Source organism: Chelonoidis abingdonii, chromosome 1 (genome assembly GCF_003597395.2).
Source record: "Chelonoidis abingdonii isolate Lonesome George chromosome 1, CheloAbing_2.0, whole genome shotgun sequence".
Classification (NCBI taxonomy): domain Eukaryota; kingdom Metazoa; phylum Chordata; order Testudines; family Testudinidae; genus Chelonoidis; species Chelonoidis abingdonii.
The window spans coordinates 158,022,915-158,036,771 of record NC_133769.1 but is presented as its reverse complement, the minus strand read 5'-3'; the positions used below and the strand labels follow the sequence as shown (position 1 = coordinate 158,036,771).

General features: G+C 40.8%; 1 protein-coding gene across 4 annotated transcripts in view; it reads right to left on the bottom strand.

Moving 5' to 3' along the window:
* Positions 1–1,793: 1,793 nt before the first annotated feature.
* GSK3B (glycogen synthase kinase 3 beta) overlaps positions 1,794–13,857 on the bottom strand; it is a 238,443-nt gene continuing 226,379 nt past the window's right edge. For 3 of the 4 annotated variants that reach the window (XM_032799932.2, XM_032799929.2, XM_032799931.2), the window contains one exon: positions 1,794–6,815. In XM_032799932.2, the coding sequence (XP_032655823.1) occupies positions 6,748–6,815 (68 nt within the window). In that variant the 3' untranslated portion in view covers positions 1,794–6,747. Of the gene's footprint in view, positions 6,816–12,732; positions 12,785–13,857 lie in introns of all 4 variants that reach the window. The other variant, XM_032799930.2, reaches the window with a different exon arrangement.

Genomic DNA, 13,857 nt, shown 5'->3' with positions numbered 1-13,857 from the left:
ACAATTCAGCCCTACTCTGCCCCATATATAGAACCTACCTATGTGCCTCACTGCACTGGATCTACTCTAGTTGCTGAAGCAGAGAGAACACATTAGCTAGATCCTGAGAGCGCTCCCAGGGAGAAATTGACTGCTCCAATTTACTGCCAACAGAGCTGAGAGAATGGGCTAGAGTAACCCAGTGAGCTGTGACAAAGGGCAAGAGGTTAGGGCTGAGTATTATGCAGTATTCATGAAGGCTGGAGGACAAAGGATCAGAGCAGCTCAGAAATGGATCATAACAGTCCCAAGGGCTTCAGGGGGATTCAGTACTAGGCAGCGGCATGGAATGAGAAGCAGGGCATCTCAAACAGGCAGTGAGAAACCTTGATTAGTTTGGGGGAGGAAACTAAGTTGCAGACCATGGAGAAGTGAAAGGAAGCACCAGAGCAAGATGGAATTTACAAACTCCACCTGAGACCATGCCACCAGCACGGCCTCCAGGGGGGGAACTGTCGGTTTGGGTTCAGTTAGGTCATGGGCTTAATGATATGGATTTAAATGGAAAAAACCTGAACAGGGTAGATGCTAATTTGATACATATCATCAGCCCCTTTGCCACCCAGAAATAACCAGGAAATACACACACTTGCTTTTCCAGATTTTTTTGGGAAAACACAAACCCATAAGCCTTAAACAGGTCTTGGCATTTCAAGAGGTAATATACAGTATTCTACAGAGTCAATGCCCCAGGATAGTGTTGAAGGGGTGTTGTGCTGTAGGAGCCATAAATCCCATTTGTGTTCATTAAAGATCACCCAACACTATTCACTATACATTTGCTCCAGGGTCCTGGCCACATTTCAGAACCAGGGGAACAATGTTCTACTTAACCAAGTTCTCCTGAGAATTTCAGTTGGATGTTCCCACAGCTCCTCTCCTAACCCTGTATGTCATGTTACTGGGCGCTGTTAGCAGCAACCCCGTAGCTATCTGCATGCCAGCAGTGAATTAAACAATCCCTGGTGTAGATTCGTAACATGGATTGGGATTCTTGGGGAGGAAAGGCGTTATAGAAATGCAAGACTGAGACAAGCTTGGTTTGTGCATATTCAAGAGTTACTGTTCAGACAGCTCTGAATGTGACATGTATTTCTCGGAAAAAACCAAGAGGAGCCTCTTTGCAATATAAATTTGTTTTTATTGAAGCAGCAGTCACATGACCTTGCATCTAGACTTTAGGATAGCGACAGATGGATGTGGCCAGGTCAGCCAGCCCCAAAAGGGTTTTTGTTGTTGCGCTAACAGACAAGTTGTGTTTCATACATACATTACCCAGTGCTGGAAAACCCAACTCAGAGAGAGCAATGTGCTGATTTGTTGGAGGAACAGCCCCACTGGATGTGGCCTTGACAAACTTTACAGATCACCACCAAGTAATCACATTACTAATGGGATCAAATCAAAAGAAGATGAGTGCGGTATTCAAAGCCAGCAATTTACACAGGTTCTTAGCTTGCCCCTATAGGTGGAGGGTAACGTTTTTTGTGGTTTTAGATGTATTGCTGCAGGGTTCCTCGCTCCATCAAACCAAATGGAATCATAGACAGAAGCTGGCATCTCTTGGGAAAGTATCATGGAATAACACAGATCATTTAAGAAAACATGCTTATTTCTTGTGTTTTACTTATTACACAAAGTCATGTCCACCTATTTTTGGGGGTGGAGAGAGGTGTGGGGGTGAGGAATGGGGTGGAGCAGGAAGAGGAGGAGAGAAAAGGCAGGGTTTTGAAATAAAGACCACACACTTTGCATTTTTAAATTTAATTTCCAGGCTAACCTACTTTTTATTTAATGCAAATTACAGTACCAGTTAACTATTTCCGAACCGAGTCACACAGAACAAAATGTATTTACAAAGGGGTCGGAGGGGCGGGGGAAATAATAAAACATTAAGCATACGTTCCACAAAAAAAGTTTATATTTAAAATGAAAAAAAATTCAGTCACAGAGGCATTCAAGTAGTAATAGTTATACAGGTTTTGCTTTTCCTTTAAATCAAGACAGACTTGCACAAGTGTATGCAATCGTTTGTACACAACCCACAGTCCTTAATATAGATATTTATTTTTTGTAGATTTCTGTTTGTAAGATGGAAGTGGTCACGCTAATTTGTGTGTGTACAGGTCCAAGTGATCCATCAGCAACACATTAATCAACGCAAATTTTACAGGCAAGCAAATTATATATATATATATATAAATATATATATTAAAAAAAATTGAGGAAGAACACCACAAGGAAGCTACTTTTCTCAAGCTAACCCCCTAGGTACTGGTTTTTAGTTTTCCTTTTTTGTTGTTTTGCTGTTATTGCAGTGTTGAGAAATGAAACAAATTCCATGAACAAAAACTGACTAAAACCCCTGTGGAAATAATGGGAACCCCAAAGATGCCTTTTTATATTCCCAGAAAAGTAGCTCCTGGGTCGAATACTCTACTGTGCTTTTATAGCTATTGTATTTTTTTTTTTTTTTTTAACCTTCAGTAGCTGAGATTTCTAACAGAGAAAAGTTTACTGGCAATTTTTTTTTTAAAAGCATAACAAGTCTGGAAACATTTAAAATGATCTCTAGTTGCAAATTGCAGGCATCTGCCGTTATTTAGATAAAATTTGGTTTAAAACAACTAGAAAAGTGAACTGGGACCTTGGATCAGCCTTTTCTTCTTTTTTAAACGTATAGGTAAATGACCATCATTCATTTTTTTTCCTTAAAAAGGTAGCTAAGTTTGAAATTAAAATACCAGTGTCTTGATTGATGTCCACCAGGGGACACAGAAAATGTAATTAATTCCATCTCAGAAACGTATGCAATTGCAGAGTAGACAAAATGACAGATCAAGACCATACTTCATTAAAAACAAGCCAAAAAAAAAAAAAAGCTAGTAACAATTCCGAGTGGAGTCAAAACCAAATTGACATCACTGACCTTCGTGTCACCAGAAAGAAAGTGCAGCTTCTGCCTCACTGGAATGGACACGAGATGGATCCAAAACAAACAAACAAACAAACCAAAAACCAAAAAACCCCCCCCAAAAAACAGCAACCTTTGGTTTGGTAAAGAGTTAAGTGTTTTCCCATTCAAGACAATCATATGTGGAATACTAACAAGGTAGAAAACAGAAGTGAACTAGTTTTAAAAACAAGGCCTTCGTGCTGGGCACAAGAAATCAAGAACAACAAAGTTATCATCTTAAGAAAATAAACCGATGGGGAGGGGCTGGGGAACAGCAAATTCCCTTATTACAAAGCTGCTATAGTGTTCTACAGTAACAGCCCCAGAGCACCACAGCTATCTTGCTGGCTGTCTGGCTACCAGTGCAGATCACTAGGGGGATATTTAACTCTCTTTTCTGTTTGTAAAAGCCCAATTTGCTCTCTCTTTAATACAGTGAAGGGAGAGAGAAAAAAACCAAAGGCTCCTGGAAGCTGCTGTCCACCAAGACCTCTGGACACACGGAATAGGGAGAGACGAGCAAAGTCTAATCTAGCTGCTAGCTACTAGGTGCCAAGAGGGCAAGTGTAAAATGAAACCAGTCATTGCTATTGGGGTGCGGTGATGGGCAACCATAGAACGTCCAGAGCAAAGCCACTGCTTGAATGAAATGAGTCACAAACACAATTTCCTTTCATTCCACTACTGACCATGGTATCACTGAAACCTTACAAGCACTCCAAAGGGTTAGAAAGCAGGGGAGCAAAGATGCCATTTTGTCTAGGATACATCTGTTAAAAAGGACCAAAAAAAAAAAAAAAAAAAAAGGGAAATAAAATAAAATAAAAAAAAATCATGGAAGCGAAGGCACTCCAAACTATATAGATACACTATACATCGCTAGAGTTATTGTTACAATAATACAGGCCGGTACCTACTGTACAGAGTTAAAACTATATGGCTTTAAAAAGCTCGTCTACATTTTGTCTGATTATTAAACAGAATCACTGCCCTGAACGGTAACTTTTTGCTCATTAATAACAGTTCCTGGGTCCACATATTTACATACAAAAACAATAAACCTTAAAATTTAAAAACAATAAAAAATAATGTACAAGCTTGAATTTGGTGAGGAGCTCCCCCCATACCCTTATTTACAAAACAAAAGAAAAGGAAACTAAGTTATTCCAAGGCCTGGATCTAACATGTATAAAAGCATTTGTGATCCTGCCATGATCCTTGAAAAAGGAAATCAGAGACGCCAGCCTACGGACAGACACACATTTACACAGTCATGAAGCAGAACTAAAAGAATGAGAGAAAAACTCTTAACTCTCCTCCTCTACCAACCTTTAATGGAAAAAAACCAAACAAATCATCTAGGATGGCACCTGAAACAAGCAGCGATTTTTATCAACTTGGTAATTTACTGTCTCCAGTCCAGCGTAAATGTCTTTGCCCAGCCTTCCAGCTGTCTTGTCTATAAAGCAGATCCAGTCACTGCTACTGTCGCCTGCTTTTCAAGTCTTCTAAAATCTCGCCGGACATCCAGGTTCTAGTCCGTCATCCATGGCACTCACTGGCTGATTTCTTGCACTAACACTCCTTTCAGGTCTGAGTTATTTATTACAGGAGCTGACGGTGTTTTTGTTCAATTGAAAAATGTGGTTTCCCTTCTCTTCAGCTGTCATCGACCTAGAGCGGTTTAAAAATCTTTTCTGTTGCCCCTGGTTTCACTAAATAATGAGGGACATAACTAAGGTGAATTATCCATTCTCTTTCCGGGTATACATTCAATTCCCCTCCCAGACATCCACTGTTTATCAGACAGGACAGAGGGACCTCTACGGCTGCTAAGAAACATTCTTTCAAAAAAAATCCCACAAACAGGGGCACATATGAAGCACAGGGACAGGAAATGTACTGAATTCATAAACAAACCTCCTGCCACCCTGCAGGGACTGAGTTTATTTAGCCGCTACTGCTGGCTACTCCTGGGCCACCCATAAAAGTCTGTAAATGTCAGAAACAATTTATTGTGCCTTAAAGATCCACAGGTCAAGTAATAGCCCATAAGCACCAGGTGACCAAGGTTTCTCTGAACGTGTATAAGCCCACATGGACATCAACCTCAAGGATAAGACATAGTAGGTCTCAAAAGTCTATTTCTACACTGCAGCTGCAACTTCCTGCTGCTCAACTGACTCTTTCCAAGAATATTGTTTTAACTTCAGAAATGGAGACTTTGATTCTTACACCATTCACCACTACAGAAAAAACCCCTTAAACTCAGACTGTCAACAAACACATTCATCTTATGCTTCAATCAGACCATTTAACAACTGTAGACAAAATAAAAAACTCAAAAAGCAGTACTGTATCTATGTTATACACATATCTATTTATATTATATACACACACTTATGTAGGCAGCTTCCCCTCAAGTCAGCAGGTACAAGTTACTGTTGATATCACTTTGATGTGTATTTTATTCTACCAATGTAAAAACATCATAATGGCAACTCCACATGCATTAATAAATAAAGATAAAAAAGCAGGTGGTTAAAATGATGAAATTAAATACAGATTCTAGCTGTGGATTTGAAATTAGATCTACAGAGCGTAGCAATCTGCAAGCTCAAACTGCAGTAAAAAAATATTACAAATAAACCAGTAGATTGTTACAGTTCACATTATAGACCCTGGTGTCCTTTTCCTATGTGCATCTTGGGAAAGGGCATCTCATTCAGAGCAAAAAACTGAAAAATGCTTTCACAGTGGCCACTTTCCAAAAGGCCCCATAACTCTGCCTGCTTCTCCTCCTGTGGGATTCCATTCATCATCAGCTCTCTGCTGGAGATTACAGCTGACTGGCCATTTTCTTGCACTATATGGCTCTTTTGAAAACAAAAGTCCAAGACTTGGTGGAGGAGCTCAGACTAGGCAAACAAGCTGCTTCAATAAAGCAACCGGGTGTGCTTGACATGCGTGTGTATATATTATAAATATATATATATATATATCCCACTTGATAGACTTTTTTCCATATTGAAGCTGCAGGTTTCTCTATTGCTAGCGCTAATTTTTAAAATAAGTCTTCCACTAGCAGTTCCAAGTTTAGACATATAGTAAAGCACCCCCCATCCCCTGGGCTACCTATTATCCTATCACCTCCCCACCTCCCAGCCCAAGCCAAAGGCAATTCTTCAGATAGCCTAGATATGGATTCACTTACAAGAAACATTTAGCTCTGCTGAATGACCCCGGCTAAGCTCCCAACCAAATTCAAGCTGTGCACTATACCAAAGTCTGAAACTTCACTTAAAAAGAAAATAAAAAAAGAGGTTATAAAAAAAAAAGTCAGCAGAGAATGAGGTTGTTTTCCTTCTTTCTGTTGTTGGAGGGGGCATGAGGCAAGAGTCCTGGTACTGAAGTACACTACAGCAAACTTTCCATATGAAGAGATTGTCACGGGAAGAGACATTGGTGTGTTTCTATTGCTCCACTTTCCCTTCTCCCCCCCACCTATTCCCTTGCCCTGGAGACCCCGCAGAGTGAGAATACAATGAAACTGGTTTGTATTTATAGATATTTTACAAGGTTAAATAAGAACAACAATAATAATAAAAAAATTGAACACTAAAATGAACAGGGTTTTGTTTTGTTTTGTTTTTTCCTCTTTTTAATTTTCTTTCCAAATGTGACCAGTGTTGCTGAGCAAGACTCAAATTACTGGTGATTTTTCCTGTGCAGCTGGCTTGCGTGGGACCACTTCAGGTGGAGTTGGAGGCTGATGCTGAAGCTGCGTTATTGGTCTGACCTCGCTCTCCTGCGTTAACATCTGCCAACGACAGAAAGGGGAGAGCAAAAAGCAGTGTTACTTCCAAGCAACAAGCACCTTAATCAATGGATTTGACCTTTATGGAGCACACAGCCCTACGGCCCCACCAACTTAGAACCGATGTACTCTGCATCACTATGCCATGCTGCGGGGTTAAGCTGTTCTCCTGAACACAGTCATGGGTGAGGAGGGAGTGATTCAATGGGGCATGATCTGCAAGCAGCACATTATTGACTCAAATGGAGCTGCAGAAAAGCCTTTTTCAAAGGCTGCAGTCACCAGGGTACTAGCATTACCTCACACTTTAAACTGCAAGTGTGCGTAGCTGTAGGCCAGAGACAGCCCGGCGGGAAAACCTGCTGCAACGCTCACTGTCATGTTAGAATTCAGTAACTTTACTAGCATGGCAAGGCACACTCGCATTCCCAAAGGATGTATGGCTACCACAAGCTTTCCCATTGGTGTTCAGGCTTTATACTGTGTCCATCATGCAGCGAAGCCATCTGTTAAATGTGTGAATGAGCAGAGACAATGCAAGCAAACGGCCACAGTCTCTGGTAGAAACAGCTTGTGTATTAATGTGTAATTCATACACTGGTTCCCTCAATACATGTCTTTCAAGTCTATTGCTTTATTTCAGGGTGGATTTGATTTAAATCACTAGTCAGGAAGACTCGACTTCATCATGATTTTCTACATAAAAGTGCATTCTTGTTGGTTGTTATAACTTTAATACGTATTCTTCCCAATTCATAGATGTAGGTTTCATTTTTAGAAGGTACACGCTATACATTTTTAAACTGTGCTTTATTTTGAAAACTTTTCAGGTTAGTTTTACAGCTATATCAGAAAATGAATGATTGTTTGGTTATTTCATTTACCAAAGATAATTGAAGCAGATATTTATGAAGTCATCAGGAGGTGAACTATCTCCAGTTCAATAGGTTAATCATTAATATTTGGAGGATTTTCTTGCCATGCTGTATTAGGAGGAGAACATCACCAGACAGACATTTACATTGTTTTATTTAACTAAAACAACAGTGTTAGGTATTCTGGATTTTTTTCTTCAACAGGAAACATATATTTTAACAAAACAAGCATATGTCCCTTGCTTTTCACATTTATCTCCAGACTTCTTCTCCTTGTCCAGATCTATTCTGCCTCCAACAATCTTCTATTCATTGAACTTTTTGAAACTTTGCACTTTTAGAGAGAGGTAAGGGATTGATTCTGTGTACATAAATTTGCAGAGGGACAATAGGGTTGAGGTCTTATTTCTCACTTCTCCCTATTATTTATTTATTTAAAAACATTTTTGCTGTTAACAAGCATGTCACCTTTGGAGAGACAAATCCACAGTCTGAGATCATCAAAACTAAGCATCTCTGATGTATATTCTAGGCTGAGCATGGAGTCCCATTGGGTAGATAGAAAGATTAACCTAAATAATCTACACAGAAGTCTGTGGAACTCCATATGATTGTGTCCCTAATCCATGAACTATTGGAACTCATATACCAAAATTTTCTTAAACATGACATGAATGTATTATCTCATGCTATAAAATTAGAGTTTATAATCCCTATTCCATCTTTGCGCTATGATGTATCTTAATTAAAACAATCTTTAGATAGGTTTCTTCCTCAAAAAGCACTTTATAAAAAAAATCTAATTTAAATAAAAAATCCATTTTTTTTAAATCATTGATTTTTATCCACCCTGCTTTATTTTGTGGTTGCTCAACACAAGATAGACTTGCCACCTTCCTAACTGCTGAAAGCAGATGAATGTCAAGGCTGAAGCCAGTAATGAGGCTTATAAAATCATACTGCACTGTTGGAGGATCAGTGCCTGGAGGTGAATAACCTGAAACACGCTCTCTCTCTTCCCTAACTCAGACAACGGTGTTCACTGGAAAGAGACTATATAATGTAAGGTGGGCACGTGTCAAGATGCTTTCTAAGGAAGTGCAGCAAAGGATTGTTTCTTTTTCCTATTTCTTTGGAAACTCAGTCATTTCAATGGAATTCTCTCATTTGTTGTACAAGAAGAAGCACAGATTATTTCAGTTTATAACAAAATAGAAATCTGTTGGCAAGCAAGATCTTTGACTGTGACCGAAAGGTCCTTCCAGAGAGAATTTAAATGTTTTGCTGGTGCATTCATGAACATTTGAGGAGAACAGGTGAGGTGTAAGAAGCCTGGAAAAAGCAAATATTTAAAAAAGGATAAAAAAGAAGTCAGGATGCTGTTAACTGGGTAAAATATTAGAGATGACAACACAGAAACCTATATATAAAAACAACATGATGGCCAATTAACCACGTTTTTGTAGAGGACAAACAAAGCTGATAAATCTTATGCAAAATTACAGCTCTGGTGGAAAAGGAAAACGTATCTGGTTTAGTCCCACACAGAAAACTAAGCTGTTATCTGGTGAGTATGGATAACACAAAATTGGCTGACACAGACCATGAAGAAAGACATTGATGATCATCACAAATACTAAGCTGGAGAAAGGTAATCATTGCGGATTAGCACAGGGCACTCTTCCCTCCTCCCCACTAACAAACTAAAAAAATACAAGTAATTGCAAACAAATCAGTGTTGTAGATGGTATCACACACGAAGCTGTCACAACACAGCTGAGGTTAGACTGGATGAACATAAACTGGAGATCTTGAGAGAAACAGGCTCATTAAAAAGGGGCAGAGATTGAATGTAGGTAAATATAACAATACAGTTGAAGGAAAGCATTAGCTAGCACAAGTACAAAATCGGAGGCTGTGTAGAGAAAAACTGGGGGCGACACCATTTCCACGCCAGCAAAGAGCTCATCATGCAATGCAGCTGCAATAAAAAATATAACAGTAACTCTAGGGATGTATGGTGCAGCTGAACACACGTTTGTTGATGAAGTTCTTCTATCTAGCCATACTTAATAATGACCAAAGTAGGGGGCACCGCACTGGAAAGAGGACACCCATAAATAAGGAAGAGAGCCCAGAAAAGCATAGCACTGGATGACGGAAGACTGAGACAATATGCCCCATGAGGGAGAAGGCTAAGAGGACATCATCACCTAGGAGACAAATGGAAAAAGAGGGTGACCACCTACCCACATCTGAGAAGTGATAACCCCATCTTCTGATCCTGGTTATCAAGCTGAGAAGGGAAATCGTACTACAGGTAGCAGGTTATTTTCCAGTCCTGGCTTCTCAAATGCAGTAAAAATCATCCCCATGTACTTAAGATAGCAATCCAATATTTTACCAGTATGTTGCTGGCATTATCGACAACCCCTGGATTTAAAATACAGTTCCTGGTGTTCTGACAGCTATTCGTTCACACTAACTAGCTAACTCACCATCACATTGAACATAAGAATGGCCATACTGGGTCACACTAGCGGTCCATCTAGCCCAGTATCCTGTCTTCTGACAGTGCCAGAAACAACGCCAGGTGCTTCAGAGGGAATGAACAGAACAGGCAATTGAGTGATTCATCCCCTGTAGCCCACTCCCAGTTTCTAGCAAACAGAGGTGAGGGACACTTCAAAGGATGGTGTTGCATCTTTGCTCATCCGGGCTAATAACCATTGATGGACCTAGCCTTCATGAATTTATCTAGTTCTTGTTTGAACCCTGTTACAGTCTTGACCTTCACAATATCCTCTGGCAAAGAATTCCGCAGATTGACTCTGTGTTGTGTGAAGAAATACCTCCTTTTGTTTGTTTTAAACATGCTGCCTATTAATTTCATTTGGTGAACCTTAGTTCTTGTGTTGTGAGGAGTAAACAACACTTCCTTATTCACTATCTCCACACCAGTCATGCTTTTATAGACCTCTATCATGTCGCCCCGTTTTTATAGACCTCTATCATGTCTCTGCTTTTTCTATCATGTCCCCCCCTTAGTCATTTCTCTTCCAAGCTGAAAAGTCCCAGTCCCATTGGGTATAAGAATATATATAACAGACAGCATCACTGTGTGTTCTGTATACCACTTGTTGGAATATGCTATGACTGTTGATTTATTGCCCCTGAAGACAGCGCAGCTAAAAGTGTTAAGATGTAATGGACAGAGAGGAATGGGGAAAAGTCTACCCCCAAGTGATGTACGTAAAACCTGCTTCTCTCATGGTCAGTTTGCTAGATTGAGTTCCTGCAGAGCATTTGCCTCTGATCAGCTGTGTGTATGCATTAGAGGGAGGGGTAAGCAAGGAGACAGCCTAGGTTCCCATACTTGTGGCTCTTCTACAACAATATATACAAAGGCCTTCCAATTTGGGATCAGACTGTGCATGCTGCTCAGGCAGCTGGTACATGCCTGCAAACACCCATGTACTGTACACCATGAACTCTAGGAAAAACCACCTTGGCTTTTCTGTAGATTCTGTGCTGCCACATCAACAGAGTGCAGGCTGGGGAGCAGCTATATGCTAGTTTCAGTGCCTCCATGCTAAGACATTGCACTGAAAGCACCCAGCACAGAAAGGGGCCCTGCACACTCAGATTCTCCCTCCTTCATTGAAGAGTCAGAAGTTAAGCAGAGTGCATGAGGAAATCTGTGCCTTTGACAGAACCAGCAAAAAAAGAAAAAGCATTTTTTTGGTAGATTAGTGTTTGTGCCACTGTGATAAGCACTTGTGACTGTGGTGTTTGCTGGTTCCTGCTATATCTCCCCAGGCTCGGGGGTGAGACTGTTCTCAGCCAGAAGCCTCCTGATTATCAACCTGACAGCTCTGCACCGGATGGAAACATACCATGTATTGGGCTTAGCCCTTGTTATTGTCTTCACAGTCTTGTCAATAGCGGTGGTGAGCTACTGCTCCTTTAGGTAGCATGTTGCTGATGCTTCTCTCAGTCCTACTTCCGGAATTGCCTCTGCTTTCTGGTCAGGGATGTGGTGTCCCTCAGAAGACTACCAGAAGGGCTGCTGCATAGGATGGAGCTGCAGTCAGGGTATGACAACCCCCACATGCTACTTGATTTAAGAACTTGTCAAAGGCCAGGGGGATTTTCATTCCTGATGTATTGCAATGCTAGCCTGAAAGGACACACTGAGGTAACCCTACCAATAGTCCGAGGGTCCTTAAAAGGACAATTTAGGACTCAAGGGAAAGGGTGGGGTGAGACAAAATTTGTCAGAGAGATGTTCTTTGACCCTAGAAATCCAGGCTCATCTTGTACTTTATTGCTCTCTTTAGAGAACTGTGACCTAGTGGTCTATGCCCAAAGCTGGGAGCCAGAAATTTCAGCCACTGACACCCTGTATAATCTGTGCACCTTTGTGAGCCTCATTTTCCTTGTCTAAAAAACTGGGATAATACTTGCCTCTCTCTCATGGGTGATGAGAATTAAATGCTTTCCAAGTGCTTTCAAGGTGCAACTGCACATTTATGAGATGAATACTACTTTATTATGAGTGTCGTCATGGTCTTGTGCAACTGCCCTGCGCTGGCAGGCAACTCTAGTTCTGCTCTGTCCCATCTTGCTGTTGAGGATGCTGGAACATGTCTCATTTAAGATCAAAGGGATTAGCACAGCATGATGCATCAGAAAATGATCCCTGCAGCTATGATGGCCAGAGTCCCATGCACGATGGCACCCACCCCCCCTCAGGTAGAAATGTTGACTAGCAGAGCAATTATCTGGTCGCTTATTGATCCAGGAAGAAAAATACATGATGTTGTGGCATAAGGGCTTTATTGGCACTTTTAGGATGACCTGCATAATGCACAAGTGGCAAAGCACTTTGTGAACAGTACAATTATTCCAAACTTGATGCAAGTACAACTTTCAGCCTGCCTCAAACCATCATGTATTCAAACATGCCACTGGGTCAAAGAACTCCAGTTTAGGGGTGTTTGAGTAAGTTTACAAATGGTATTGGAGCAAAATTTCATACCCACCTTCCTGAAAAGCCAGCTCCCATCAGTGCCTTGAGCCCCCCCGTACAGGAATCTGAAGGAGAGGTAATTTATAACCAATGTATTTGGAAATCTCTTAAAAATTACACACAATTCCCTTTCACATACTGCCAGCATTTCAAGGGCTGATATTTCACTGGGCTAGAAGCAAGTGATGTTCACTCATCCAGGACTGAATATTGCCCAGCCTGAGACAGAGGCCAAAGACATTTTTGAGAAAATCAGGTAACAGTTCCCTGGGAAGCTTTTTTTCTGGGAATATTTTACACAGGAGCTGTTTGAAGCTCTGATGTTACAGTAAGTTCTGGGAGGGACTGTTTAGCAGGTGAAGTTCAGATAAAGCTGTCAAAGTTGCATGATAAATGCGTTTCAGCAGATAGCTATTGCCACCACATGTTTGATGGGTGCAAACACATTCAGAGACACATTATACACCAGATTCTCATCTGCAGTAAATTGGTGTTGATCCAGATACTCAGTTGGGTGTAAATCACTGTGAAAATCAAATGCTGGTTGCGACTACACATATAATGTGTCTCACACACAGCGTGTGCGTTCAAGATGCTGGTTGGGATTCCACAGTTAAAGCTGAGTTGAGTTTTTCACTTAAAGCAGAAATTCAACCCATCGGTTCTTATATTTTTTTTTTATACACACTCCTCCCTCAGTATATAGTTCTACAGATGTCAGGGCAATTTGCACAGTGCCTATGTCATCTTATGTGTCTGTACAGGACCTAGCACAATGGGTGTGACTGGATCTTCTAGGTGCTATTGTAACAAATGTTAAATAAAGGTGTGCTACCATTCCAAAGAGTGCAGTTTACATGCTAACATAATTTGGGGAGAGAAAGTCCAACTCTCCTGACCAGCACCACCATGCTAGGCTTGGGAAAAACTACCAACCAGAGGATATTTTAGAGGTTACTATCCAACCATGACTCTGCTCTGGACTCAGGAAGATGCAGACAGTGTTCTGTCATGCTGATCATAACACAAAAAAAAATTGGCTCCCCCATCCCAGTTTTGATCAGTCCAGTATCCTGAATTTTTAGCTACTGCATTATAAAGACACAGATTTAATGTCGCTATGTAACAATTACACTTC